The sequence below is a fragment of the Tarenaya hassleriana genome, unplaced genomic scaffold (assembly GCF_000463585.1).
Source record: "Tarenaya hassleriana unplaced genomic scaffold, ASM46358v1 Cleome2, whole genome shotgun sequence".
Lineage (NCBI taxonomy): Eukaryota > Viridiplantae > Streptophyta > Magnoliopsida > Brassicales > Cleomaceae > Tarenaya > Tarenaya hassleriana.
In genome coordinates, this window is record NW_010965372.1 from 6,356,861 (window position 1) to 6,369,866 (window position 13,006).

The 13,006-nt window shown below is 42.2% G+C and overlaps 6 protein-coding genes across 11 annotated transcripts in view; 4 read left to right on the forward strand and 2 right to left on the reverse strand.

Annotated features, from left to right (window-relative positions):
* The first annotated feature begins 382 nt into the window (after positions 1–382).
* On the forward strand, positions 383–1,553 carry LOC104812659 (probable C-terminal domain small phosphatase). The gene has a single exon (XM_010539930.2). The coding sequence runs from the start codon at positions 727–729 to the stop codon at positions 1,492–1,494; it is 768 nt and encodes a 255-aa protein (XP_010538232.1). The 5' UTR covers positions 383–726; the 3' UTR covers positions 1,495–1,553.
* LOC109116604 lies at positions 1,461–2,514 on the reverse strand. Its single transcript, XM_019202356.1, has 4 exons — positions 2,487–2,514; positions 1,977–2,225; positions 1,637–1,668; positions 1,461–1,553 (listed from the first exon to the last, which is right to left on the reverse strand). The coding sequence occupies exons 1-4, from the start codon at positions 2,512–2,514 to the stop codon at positions 1,497–1,499; spliced, it is 366 nt and encodes a 121-aa protein (XP_019057901.1). The 3' UTR covers positions 1,461–1,496.
* Positions 2,515–2,748: 234 nt separating this feature from the next.
* On the forward strand, positions 2,749–4,936 carry LOC104812658. The gene is made up of 2 exons (XM_010539929.2): positions 2,749–4,253; positions 4,707–4,936. Exon 1 carries the CDS (start codon positions 3,100–3,102, stop codon positions 4,228–4,230), a length of 1,131 nt encoding a protein of 376 aa, XP_010538231.1. The 5' UTR covers positions 2,749–3,099; the 3' UTR covers positions 4,231–4,253; positions 4,707–4,936.
* A 307-nt stretch (positions 4,937–5,243) lies between these two features.
* On the forward strand, positions 5,244–8,723 carry LOC104812661. The gene is made up of 6 exons (XM_010539934.2): positions 5,244–5,366; positions 5,814–6,737; positions 6,825–7,025; positions 7,629–7,824; positions 8,174–8,354; positions 8,461–8,723. Exons 1-6 carry the CDS (start codon positions 5,331–5,333, stop codon positions 8,513–8,515), a joined length of 1,593 nt encoding a protein of 530 aa, XP_010538236.1. The 5' UTR covers positions 5,244–5,330; the 3' UTR covers positions 8,516–8,723.
* Positions 8,690–11,471, reverse strand: LOC104812660 (putative pterin-4-alpha-carbinolamine dehydratase). Of its 3 annotated transcripts, none has more exons than XM_010539932.1 (7): positions 11,364–11,471; positions 11,147–11,193; positions 10,226–10,305; positions 9,565–9,650; positions 9,371–9,494; positions 9,188–9,256; positions 8,690–9,018 (listed from the first exon to the last, which is right to left on the reverse strand). In XM_010539932.1, the coding sequence occupies exons 1-7, from the start codon at positions 11,409–11,411 to the stop codon at positions 8,924–8,926; spliced, it is 549 nt and encodes a 182-aa protein (XP_010538234.1). In that variant the 5' UTR covers positions 11,412–11,471; the 3' UTR covers positions 8,690–8,923. The 3 variants fall into 3 exon arrangements, with proteins under 3 accessions (XP_010538234.1, XP_010538233.1, XP_019057944.1); XM_010539931.2 differs by having other exon boundaries at positions 10,226–10,323; positions 11,364–11,470; XM_019202399.1 differs by having other exon boundaries at positions 10,226–10,310; positions 11,364–11,385.
* Positions 11,472–11,906: 435 nt separating this feature from the next.
* Positions 11,907–13,006, forward strand: part of LOC104812663 (DNA-binding protein DDB_G0278111) — a 2,523-nt gene continuing 1,423 nt past the window's right edge. The window contains exons 1-4 of one of the 4 annotated variants that reach the window (XM_010539937.1): positions 11,912–12,025; positions 12,574–12,612; positions 12,712–12,777; positions 12,864–12,913. In XM_010539937.1, coding sequence (XP_010538239.1) covers positions 12,748–12,777; positions 12,864–12,913 — 80 coding nt within the window. In that variant the 5' untranslated portion in view covers positions 11,912–12,025; positions 12,574–12,612; positions 12,712–12,747. Of the gene's footprint in view, positions 12,045–12,573; positions 12,613–12,711; positions 12,783–12,863; positions 12,914–13,006 lie in introns of all 4 variants that reach the window. The other 3 variants (XM_010539939.1, XM_010539938.1, XM_010539936.1) reach the window with 3 other exon arrangements.

The window sequence follows — 13,006 nt, forward strand, 5'->3', positions numbered from 1 at the left end:
AGAACGATAAATTGAAAAATATTTCGATATTTTTTTTTATAATCCGAAAATTTCCCAAATTCGATTACATTTCTCCGAATGGTATCTAAGCTTTAGTTTCAATGCACAATCAAACTAATTCTCCATACAGCTCTAATATATTAATATTAGCAAAAATGAAATAGCATAATTGTAAAAAAAAATCCTTATTTTTAATCTTTAACCAGCCCCAAACTTAAGTTAAAAATAACTTTCTGCATCATTTTAGTTTTAAATTAGTTGGCCGCACACTCTTAATAGCAAAAATATACTCTTAACAAAATATCCCTTTATATAATCTCAGAATCTCTGTATCCTAACCGAACCCTCTACCAAGTATATGATCATAAAATATAAATTATAGACATGGAAAACCCAAAAACCAAATATACCCTTTTGATGATTCATCATATTGTGTGCTCCAATTTCCAAACTGTATATTGCCAAAAATAACCCTAACATTGGATTAAGATTTACCACTAAATCCCACCATAAACAAACTAAAGCTACACCATTTGTAAAAGGGTTTTCAGTTTAAAAAAAAGAAGAGAGCTTTATGATAGTTACTACCAAACCTACATTTATATATATAAAAAATCTTTACCATATGCTCAGTTTGGTCTCAGCATCAAAAACTTGCTTCCTTGGCCGCAGTTCGTTTTAATTCATCCGAAACTCTAAACCCTAAACCCGGGAAAGAGATCATCGATGGCTTCCGAAGGAAATTTCGGGACATATCGGCCGTCTAGTAGCTCGGCTGCAGCCACTGCGGTGGCCGCCGGCTCCTTCCTGGCGTCCCTCCACAAGTCCATCTTCACTTTCCATAGCCGCCTTCTCCGGTGTTTCTCCAGACTCTTTGGTGCGTCCGCTTCCGCAAAGCAAGGCTGCAAGAAATCGGAGAAAATCTCTTTTCCGCCGCTGCTGGTGGAATCTACGAGCAAGAAATTAAGGACGGTCGTTCTCGACTTGGACGAGACGTTGGTCCACTCGACAGTGCAGCCACCAAAAGTTAAGTTCGATTTCATGGTCAGGGTGAGAACCGAAGGGATGGTTATACCGGTCTTTGTGGTGAAGCGTCCGGGCCTCGACAAGTTCTTGGAGAGAATCGGCGAAAACTTCAAGGTGGCGATCTTCACGGCCGGGATATCGGAATACGCTTCACAGGTTTTGGACAAGCTGGACATGAAACACGTTATATCCCAACGGCTGTACAGGGACTCGTGCAAGGAAGTGGTGACGGGAAAATACGTGAAGGACTTATCTCTGGTGGAGGGGAATGACCTCGGGAACGTTCTGATGGTCGACGACAACCCATTTTCCTTCTCGCTTCACCCGGAGAACGGTCTGCCCATAAAGCCTTTCGTGGACGATATGAAAGACCGGGAGCTGATGAAGCTCGTGGAGTTCTTCGACGGCTGCGACCAGTACGAGGATATGAGGGCTGCTGCTAAAAGATTTCTGACCAAACAGCTGTGATCTCATGTTCGGTTTTTTCCCCGTCGGAGAAAGGACGCTTCATTCTCCACACGTTGCTCCTACACACATATACAGAGGGAGTTTTACCTCAAGAGTGTTGACAGAAAAAGGAAAACTATGAAGAGAAAGAAATGTATCTTACTTTCAAGAACTGATCTTGTACTAGAGCCCTTACTGACATTATTGATATGCAAAATTATCACAGAGTAAGGCCACAGTTTTGGAGATTGAATAGAAAATAAACTGATTGAATGATATCAAGGAGGAACAAGCACCAACATTTGCACAAATCGTTGTCCAGATTAGCGTACCGATCTCACCAGAACGAAACATCGAATCAACCCAAAGGAAGCATCTTTCGAGTTTCAGTCGATACACGGGTCAAGATTTTCAGACACGACAGGACGCCCGAGACAATGAACAATCCAATGGGTGTTACGAAAAAACAAGAAAGATTAGGGGGGAAATAAACAAAAACATGCCTCTGTGTTGCCGGAAAATTCCAGCAAAGAAGCCCGTCGACGCCGAGTTCAGTAACTGAAACCCTAAATCGATCCCAGGGTTAGGGGTTGCAGAGAAATGCTTGGTTGGGAAGTCGCCAAGCTTCGGTCTTGTTGAAACAGGAGGCGTCGAGAACTTTGATACGACACCATCGGCGTCTAGGGTTAGACGAACATTGGGATCTGGTACGAATCCCGTAGCACTTGATGATCCGATTGTTCCTTGTCCGCCTTAGCGCTTGTCTGGATCTCGAACAGCTCTCGATTCGAAAGACGAAACTAAGGCGTCGAAGAAGATGAGAAAGATGGAGAGAGACGGGTGAAGATGAGGAGGATGGAGGAAAGAGAGAGGAGAAGCTTGACCTAGATTCCGACATGGACACTGAGCTCTGTTTCTCCTCGGGCTAATCCTCAAAGATGTCTTTTTTTTTTTCTTTGGGGTATTTGAAATAAACGAAAAAGCTTCAACCTTTAGGACTGTATATGGAAAACCTTTGACTTCATCCACCTTCTGTAGCATAAAATTTCCTTCAAGTATATATTCCTTGAAAAAAGAGAATGACAAGATTTTTGAACAGACAGATCAATGGAATGCGTTATGTTGTGACAATCAATCGAGTGGCAAAGACAAGACTAGAATTTTACTGTGTGAACGACTTCTGGGCCATGATTTTTGCCTTTTCCATGCAAAGATTTGCGCAATTCATCAATGATACGATTGTCTTATACCCTTTTATTTTGATACATGTATACACATATATATAGTGTATGTGCATCTATCTCTGTCTCGGCTCCAAAATTCTGATTTCTGGTCCTCAGTAAAAAGCCTATCTCACACTCTCTCTCGAGTGTTAACTACCTTCCAAAATCTCTAATCCAACCGACAAATTCCAAGTTTCCCACTTGGAAACCCTGATTTTTCCAGCTCTTTAAGCCAAGAACCTAGAAGCCACGAATCTCTGTTCATAAATCCAGATATGTTCCAAATCTAAGCCTCGCTCAGATCGCCAGATTCCCAGATTCGAGTAACCCTGAACTGAGGAGCTGAGATCGAGAAGCTTTGAGAGTTGCAGAAGCTGAGGAGGAAGTGAAATCTGCAGAAAAAATGGCGGGTTTCACTATGAGCCTGAACTTGCTGCTCCTCGTGGCCATGGTTGCCACCAATATCCTCTCTCTCTACCATCTATCCTCCACCGCCACCTTCTTCCAGTCCGCCGTCAACCGGCCTTCGGCTCCGCCTGTCCCCGACCACCTCCTCCGACAGCTCCACACCATTCGCGCCGCCATCAGCCACCTCACCACTCACCAACCCGATAAACCTAAACCCTCCTCCACCGACGCGTCGGCATCACGCGCCGCCGCACCTCCCAAGGACCTCCTCCTCTACTCTCAACTCTCTCCCATCGCCTCCGCTTGCCATAACCACCCTGATCTTCTCCACCAGTACATGACCTACACGCCGTTCTCTCTCTGCCCTTCAGATTCCGACCTCGTCGAGAAGCTCATCCTCCGAGGATGTCACCCACTTCCTCGCCGCCGCTGCTTCTCCCGAACGCAGCGGAATCCGTCGGTAACGAATCCCGATTCGAATGTAATATGGTCTTACTACTCCTGCAAGAGTTTCTCTTGCTTGACCTCCAAATTCCCTGATTTGGGTTTCGATCTATCCCTCGAGAAATCCAAATCCCAGTTCTCATCTTACAAATCCGAGCTCGATCTCCCGATCTCGCAGCTTCTCCAGATCGCAAAGTCGTCGAATTCCGTCCTGCGGCTCGGGATCGACATCGGGGGCGGAACCGGGTCGTTTGCTGCGGCGATGAAGGCTCGAAATGTCACCGTTCTGACGACGACGATGAACTTCAACGCGCCGTACAGCGAGGCCGTGGCGCTGAGGGGATTGGTTCCTGTGCACGTGCCGTTGCAGCAGCGGTTACCGATTTTCGACGGCGTGGTAGACTTGGTTCGGTGTGGAAGAGCCGTGAACCGGTGGATTCCGGTGACAGTGATGGAGTTCTTCTTCTTCGACGTGGATCGTGTTCTTCGCGGTGGTGGGTTTCTCTGGTTGGATCGGTTCTTTAGCAAAAGGGTGGACCTTGACAAGGTTTACGCGCCAATGATTGGGAAATTGGGATACAAGAAGGTGAAATGGGCGGTGGCGAACAAGACGGATACTAGCGGGTTGAAGAACGGTGAAGTCTTCTTGACGGCTCTGCTCCAGAAACCGGTCTCAAGATGAGAATTTTTCCGACATTCTTTGAGGTCAACTCTTTATTCAATCAAAAGCCATTTGCTTTTCGGCATTCTCTTCAATGAAAGGTTCCTCGTAGTCGTAGGTGTTCCTGATAGTTCGGATTATGCAGTTGAGTTGGTTCAGTTGTCACCTCTTCTTTGTTCCTATCGAACAATGCATAGTTTGAGCTTCAATCTTCTCATGACCATTGGTTGAACTCTGTTATGTTGGGTTTCTCTGAAACAAGCAACTCGTGTCTAACATCGATGCTGTATAAATAATGATCAGGGCTCTGTATGCATCAAACGCCCTGTCTCTCCTGCATTTCTGCAGTTTCTTGTTCTTGTTCTTGTTCTTGTCTGTAAGCCCACTGTTCATGGATCGTTTCAGGAAACGTGTGTGCTGTTTGTTAGACTCGTATGTTCTTCGTAGTAGTGGTCTCGGGTCTGTATATTCATGATCTCGGGTCCTCGTTTTCGCAGATCACCGTGCCAAATCCCGATATACAGACATACACACACATGTTTGCATCAGATAGCTTCAGCACTCCAAGACAGATTCTTCTTCGACAATTAAAGACATGAAGTTTTCGGCTCCACTCTGCAAACGGCGGACTAGAGAGCTTTAGACAGGATTCTGTCTTTTGCTGTAATTGAGTGACAAGAATTGGTCATGACACAGAATCAATGCTTTAGGATTTTTTTTTTTTTTTTTTTTTGTTCTTTCCAATCTCGGCATCTCTTTGGCTCATTTCATTTCATCCCGGGAATACCATAAGAACGTCATTAACGTACGTATATCAGCAGACATTGGAAGAGACAAAGGGATTAGTTTACCAGAATCTCGAATCAGCAAGAGCCTGTTCTTCCAGATTTGCTTTGCGAGTTGTATCGGAAGGAAGATATGGGTGAAAAAGTATGTAATAAAATTATGGGTCCAATGTATAATAATGTAAAAATATGAGGGCTAAACTGTGAACCAATATTGAATTATATAATTCGGTTGCGTCCCGGCAATGTCAGGATTGTGATAGTCATCATCTCCTGGAACACAAAGTTTAGGATTTCCCCCCGAGGATTGAAATCGTAAGAATCGAAGATAAGTTTATGCGATCCAGAGAAAGGCAAAAGCTTTCGAAAATGGTGAGATTCGATTCGTATCTATCCAACGTTTTTCCTTTTCGTTTTTTCCCGTGTAATTTTCTCGGCAAACAAACAAATTTTTAGGGCTTCTGTCGTAGATTTTATGTTGGATAACCAAATTCTGTCGTGGCTCCTGCTGACTTCTCGTTAAATTTACCTTAGAATGACGAGAATTGATGTTCTCTTAGGTGTCGTCTTTGTGGAAAGTATATAAAACTATGCCCGATCCTTCTGGGCTTGCGATTTTCCTTTTTTGGGTGACTTTGAGCTTATTTAATCTGATAAGGTTGGTGTTCAATTAACCAGTCTGTGTACTTTGGTTCTGTGCGGATTTATAGTTATGTCTACTAAGTAAGAGTTATCCATGTCTAGAATCAGGCAGAAAAAGATTTGAACTTTAAGCTCGACATGGATTTCGATGTCTTTGTTCCTGGATGGTGATTGTAGGATGAGGTGGCCCGAGAAATTCGTGATTCTCGGGTTGAATCTTGTAGCATAGATTCCGGTGATATCAGGAGTCTGAGAACCCTGGAGATTGGAGACAAAGCAGCTGGCTCGTGTGAAGGCTCTAAAGACGAAGATGATGAGACAAAAAGAGAGGAACTGAGGCAACAAATGCGTGGCAAATACTTCTTCTATGACACGCCACTTTCTGAAGAGACCGGGGTTTGGATACCTGTTTCTGTCCCACCCATGTTAGAAACCGATCACGAGGAATGGACTAGAGGATTAAGCTTCAATGGTGGTTACTTTCCCGAGGGTGACATGGGATGGAACCAATGCATTGACGTGGAGAAGGAACTAACGATGTGGGATGTGATTGTGGATATGTTACTTGCAGCACGTGGCAAAGTGAATGCTCTTACTTCTGGTGACCTTGAGGGATGCGGCATTTCGTTTTTGTCAAGCCATCTTCTTGAACGAGCTTGGCAAGACATGGCACAAACCCTCACAGAGGCCAACTTCGGTAATGCCAGAGAAATTCTGGAGACAGAACCACCCAAGTGGCTACCTGATAGTGCTGCCTCTGCTTGTATGCTATGTGGTGTGAGGTTTCATCCAATCATGTGTTCCAGACATCACTGTCGATTTTGTGGAGGAATATTCTGTAGGGATTGTTCTAAAGGAAGGAGTTTGTTGCCGACAAGATTCCGTGTTTCAGATCCACAAAGGGTTTGTGATGTGTGTTGTGTGAGGTTGGAGTCTGTGCAGCCGTATCTCATGGACCAAGTAAGTCCGGCTGCTCAGTTGCCAACCCATGATTTGACAGATCTTAGTACATTAAGGTCTTGGGTGAATTTCCCCTGGGTTCAATCCATGGAACATGAGATTTATAAGGCGACAAACACTATTCGAGGTTATATCACCAAGGTGAGATCTTGCACTGCATAATTGCCTCCTGAAATTTGGATTTGAGTCTCTATAAATTGCAGTTTTTATTGAAAAATCTATTCCCAGGTTGGTTCTTCGAGAACGGAGAAGTCCATTCCAGACGCCATTCTAAGACAAGCAAAAGGTCTTGCAATAATTTCGGTTGTCAGAGTCGGTGTTATGGTCACATACAAAATTGGGACTGGACTAGTGGTTGCTCGTAGAGATGATGGCTCCTGGTCTCCACCCTCTGCTATCTCTTCGTTTGGTGCGGGATGGGGTGCTCAGGTAAAGTAGCCTCTTATTTTCAATGTCGTTTTTCCTAGAATATCATTTTCCTTAACTCTTTTGGACCGGAATTGTTTTTTTTTTTTTCATCTTTCAAGTCTAAGCTAGTTGATTCACAATCTCGTCTTTCAACAAAGACCTGAATAACCTCGAGAACTGCCTCAATCGACTGTTTGGAATTGATGATTCAGTAGTAAATCATGAATCATCCTTTTCTTTTCATTTTTTGCACTACTTTCCCTGCATGGCTTATACAGTTTTCACTCGTAGCAATTGATCCATCTTTCTCACTTCTGACCATGTTCGTTTGTCATCAGCTGGAAAGTTCCTCGATGTGTCTGTCTTGACTTGTCACATTGGGTAAAAGTTTTGTTTCTTAATGCACGATTATCTCACCCTGTACCGATTTTTTTCCTGTTTTTGTTGCCCCTTCTAATACCAACTTCTTCGTGATTGCCAGCCTGTAATGCCCTCTTAGAACTCCTATTTTAATTGATCTCCTAGTATGAATGGCACTAGTGTATCAATCATCACTTACAAAAAATGATTTTGGAGTTATTTCTGTGCTACCCTGAATCTGAAACCAAATCCTGGACATTGCAGGCTGGAGGAGAGTTGATAGATTTTATAATTGTACTAAGAACACAGGAAGCAATCAGAACATTTGGGAGTAACACCCATCTTGTAGTTGGAGCTGGTTTAAGCGCAGCAGTTGGTGTGACAGGACGGGCACTTGAGGCAGATATCCGAGCTGGTGATGGTGGTTATGCTGCTTGCTACACTTACAGCTGCAGTAAAGGTACCCCCTTTTCATCCATGCCTTAAAATACCAATATATATTCAATTTGTATAATCTTTTGGTAAATAGTTCATTTCCTCCTTGACCTCCTTCAGGCTGTTTTTCTCGTTCCATCTGCACACAATTAATGATTCTGTATCCATGAACTCTTTAGCTCTTATAGATTTCATCTGGGAAATCCATTCAAATGCCATATTTGTTCAGATTGTTCTTAGTCCTACTGAAAGTAGCTATTGTAGTAAAAATGCTAAGATGAAACTTCTAATTATGGAATCTCGTAGGCGAGAGCCTTCTTTGCCGATTGCAATCTGTAACGTTATTCCAAATATTTTGACTTGCAAATGAATAGGTGCATTTGTCGGATGCTCACTTGAAGGAAGTATCTTCAAAACACGAACAAGTGAGAACTCACGGTTCTATGGAAGTCAGTCCATAACTGCATCCGACATACTCCTCGGCTTGTTGCCTAGGCCGCCAGCTGCTGCCACTCTCTACCGTGCCCTAGGAGATCTGTATGATAAGATCCGGAGGTGATTTCGTACACAACACTTTCGAACTGAAGATTTTTTTTTTGTTGCTATGGTAAAGTTCAAGTTCTTGACCTGGAAACCTACTTTTGATGTTTGTTATATGCAGTGAGAGCTCTCTGTCTCGGACATGGTCGTCATCTTCAGAAGACTTGACTCGTTGACTTGGCTTTTGTCCAGTGGTATGAGTGTATATATATCTCTGAAGAAAACTGGTGGAAGAACAGACATTGCATGTCGTAAAGATTCACGCAATTCTTCAATGTATATATTGGAACCAAGCAGCTGCTGAAGCTGTGTGGTTGTAGAGAATACGTTATTACATCTGAAATCCAAGATTGTCTCTGCAATAAAATTCTTCATTCCTTAACAGTCATTCACTCCAAAAAACAAGAACATAGGGCTTCGACCCGATTCAAAAACTTAAAAGAAGAAAAAAGGGCACTCCATTTATATACATATCATGTGGGGTGATATAACGAGTCCATCACATGAGCTAAGATTATATGCTTATTGAAGACAAGATTCAGTCGCCTCCTCTTAAAAGCTTCCATGTCTGAAATTGACTGTGTTCACTTGGCGGTGCTTCTCTTCTTCCTCAGAAGATCTTCCATATCAAGCTCGTTGATCTTAGCAGCCAGAATGAAGTCATTCTCCGTTAGACCACCTATGAGAAAGGCCATAGATAGATATTATCAGAAACTTTCAGATTTCAGACACAGATTTCCGAAGATTGAACAGTTCTGAATCCAAGGTTTTAGTCTGGAAGTAACACTGGGTTCCAGAGTTCTTCATCCAGCAACAAAGAAAAAGAACTGGTAAGAGAAGTTTCTCACCTACTGCATGTGTCCATATCTCGATTTTTACATTGTTCCAGCCAACCAGATGCAAATCTGGGTGGTGACCTGCATTGAAGTACGCATTTTTACTTCACAAGATTTCAGAATCACCATGAACTATGAATTTTTTTTTTCGGAAGAGAATTCCCAAAAATGTGTATGCCCACATGATAATCATACCTTCTGCTTCGGCGATATCAGCTACCCGTTTGAAGAAATCCAGTCCTTTAACGAAACTTTTCACTTTCCATGATCGATGTAGCTTTAACGCACCACTTTCATCAGCCAAATCCCATCCAGCAACCTGTAAATGGAGTGATAAGGTCGGAATATAGAGAGTGTGTCTCATCATTTGAAGTTCTTTGAACAAGAACCTTTTGAAGTAGGTTGTTTGCACTTTCTTCAGTCATGGGACGCAGATCCTTTGCATTGCATGGCACACACTTCTTGGCTGATAAATCTATGGGAATGAAATCAAGTTAAAAGAGAGAAATTTACCATCTGAACAATCTATAGATACACCGATACACAGTTGTGGTCACAATGGTCTACGGAACGAAGGCTACAAACACTCTTTTAACCTATGGGGTAGTAGTAAAGCGATTCCCTCGGATACAGAAAGCAAGTTAGAGAAGAGATACAACAAGATGGTGAACATGACTATGAGAAGCTAAACCCTATTCTGAAAGTAAGATGAAAATCTGAGATATCTTCTGTTTCCAGAAGTTATATAGTCAAGAAGGATGCTTGTTTACAATAGATGTGCTTCCAGCATCATAGAGGTGATCCTCCCTTGTTGGATTTACATAATCTAAAGGCTTAGCCTGCGTGACAAAACATCTTTACTAGAGGCACATTTTACTGTATTATGTATATCATACAGAATTACACCAATTAGGCATGCTAATATGCCAAACATCATCAACAAGGAAAACACTGAAAAGCAAAGGCGATGACCCTAGTTCCTGAATGCTACTATTTCGGTATGAATCCATTTAAGACAAACAAAATCAGCATTGGAAATGCCAGACATACCATCGAGGGAGCAAAACGTTCTAACCCCGGAAACAGAGCCAGTAGTTGAGGATGAACGTACATGATCTTGTGACATCTCGCTGAACTGATAAAGAGGGCTGTGATCAAACAATAAGATCATTCGGAAATCGGCCACATTAAAATTACCTTCTGGAGATCATTCGTCTTTATCTTTACGAACCAAAACTTGTGAAACCGAAGAAAAAAAACAGAACTTCTACTGAAGTATACTCAAAAGAGGTTCAGAACAGAATGTATTACTTAGGACAATACAAACTAGTAAGACTTTAAGCAAAGCAGCAAATCTCTCACTGGTTTATGCGCATGCAATTGATTAGGTTTAACATAAGAAAATTCAAATTATTAGAAAATCAGGGAATTCGAAATTCTCTTCTTGAGATCAACTCCAACAACCAAGAGTAACATGGCAAACGCAAGGGGACTGGAGCAGGCTACCATGAGGCAAAAGATATGCATTTTCCAACTGAAATGGAATAGGTGGAAAATGTAAAAAAAAATTTACATCTGGATATTTCGGGGCGTTGAGAACAAAGAAATTGTTGGCATTTTTTTTAAAAGATCTGAAGTAGCGCATCCGGAATACAATGGATCTTCGTAAAGTTCAATTTGAAAATCCAGGAGCAATCGCAATAATCGGGTTCATTGATGTTACTGGTATAGAACATGCATTACGAAAAACCCGAGAACTCTCTTTTGAACCAAGACACTGTGAATCGTGATACGGTGAGGAACCCACAAATCCAGAATGCGAGGACAGATCGAACCAAGAGCATGAGCCAAACTCGGATTTTAATCCGGACCCACGTATCAAAATCACACCTTTTTCAGAAAAACTATCGACTCCCGAGGATTCAGACCCAAAAAAATGTAAACCCAAAAACACGGGTTTCCGACAATTACCGTCTATGATGTCCGTTCAGAATCCGGAGCAATGATGCCGCTGAAACCTGAAAGTGGCAAGCAAAAATGATCCGACAACATAAGCTCGCGCCCACGCCCACGCCCACGAGTGTGTGTGTATATATATATATATAGAGAGAGAGAGAGAGCGCAATACCCATTATACACTGATATATATACAAATATACGTACATATACGAAGAGAGATTTGGTTTACCTGTGTTTTAGACGGGGAGAAAAGCGGTGTCGTCAAGAGCCGAGTCATCGATGGCGCAGCGGTAGCAGAAATCTGGGTGTGCTTTATACATCAGAGGGAAATAGGGGGTTAAGTTGTGAAATTTATAAGCTTCGGTTATAATTTACAAGGATCTAAAAAAGTAGAGGTTAATATTAAAAAGGCGATAAAAGTATACTGAGATCTAGGGCTGGGTGTTTCGGTTCGGTTTTTCGGAACCGGACCAAACCGAACCGTTAAAACGGTATTTTTTCCGATCCGAAACCGCTGTTATTTTCCAAACGGTACCATTTTTAGAGAACCGAATTTTTTCAAAACCCAACCGAACCAAACCGAACTTTAAAAATCTCGAAAAACCGAATATTTTTAAAGGAAATCTATCATTTTTTTAATAAAACCTGTAACCGAACCGAACCGATACCGAAACCGAACCGAATACAATAAAAAAATTCGATAGGTACCTATTTTTGTAAAACCGAAAGAACCGAACCGATTTATTCCGTCCCAAACATTTACCGAAACGCCCACCCTTACTGAGATCGCGTCTTGGATACGCGACGCCACCATTTTCATTGTTGCAACTCTGCTGGTGTTCGAATCCCGTGAGCGTTGCGATTCGGTGACGAGAAAAGGCTTCAGCCATGGTGAGACTTGAGAGATTATGTAATAATCGTTGAGTTTCTTGGCTCTCGTTTTCTTTCTTCCTCGTTTCTGTGCAATTTTCTCTGCAATCAGCCCGAGTTTTATGGGGTTTTCACCAAATTTTGTCGAAGGAAGAACTGAAATTTTACTTGATTTTATATGGAAATTATGCCCTTTTGTACCTTTTTCCAGTTGTGGAACGTTTACAGCACCTTTATCGAACTGTAGTTTCACTTCTGATGAATTTTGGTTGGTGATTTTGTTCATTAGGATAGGCGAGATGCTCCGTCTGTTCGCATGTTTTGGTCATATTTCCGAAATTATAATTGCGGTTCTTTGAATTGCACTTGCGTCTCTGGAATAAATAGAGTATCTTGTTCCTGAACTTTGCAACTTGTATACATCAGATTATCGAAATCACAGAGGAAAAGGGTAAATTTCTATCAGTGGACTGGATCATTGAGATCTCTGAATAGAGTACATACACTTTTTCTTGCATGTGTTTGGTTCTCTGGTTGGTGTGATGCCATGATGAAGTACTTTCATCCAGGTTTGTAGATTGAATCTGTAGCCAGAAACATCATTTTCTGTATGTAATTTCAATCTCTGCTATGATTTTTGATACAGTGATCTCCTTGGTTGAAATGTCTAATTTATGTTTTGGTGCCCTTTACTTACTGCATTGTAGGCTGACCCTGAATTAGAAGCTATCAGACAAAGGAGAATGCAGGAGCTCATGGCTCGGCATGGCACGGTACGGTAAATGTTCTTCACCTTAGTGTCTCGATTTGTTCGAAGAGAGTGATGATGTCACTTGGTGGCTTATTATCTCGCATGCAGGGCAATCAGCAAAACCCGGAACAACAGAAAGCACAGGATGAGGCTAAGAGGTATGCCATTTGTGTATTAATCACGTTCGATTGGTTGAAATCAATGTAATTATTTGCCGAGAGTTCTTGTTTTGAATCGAACTTGGAACGCCC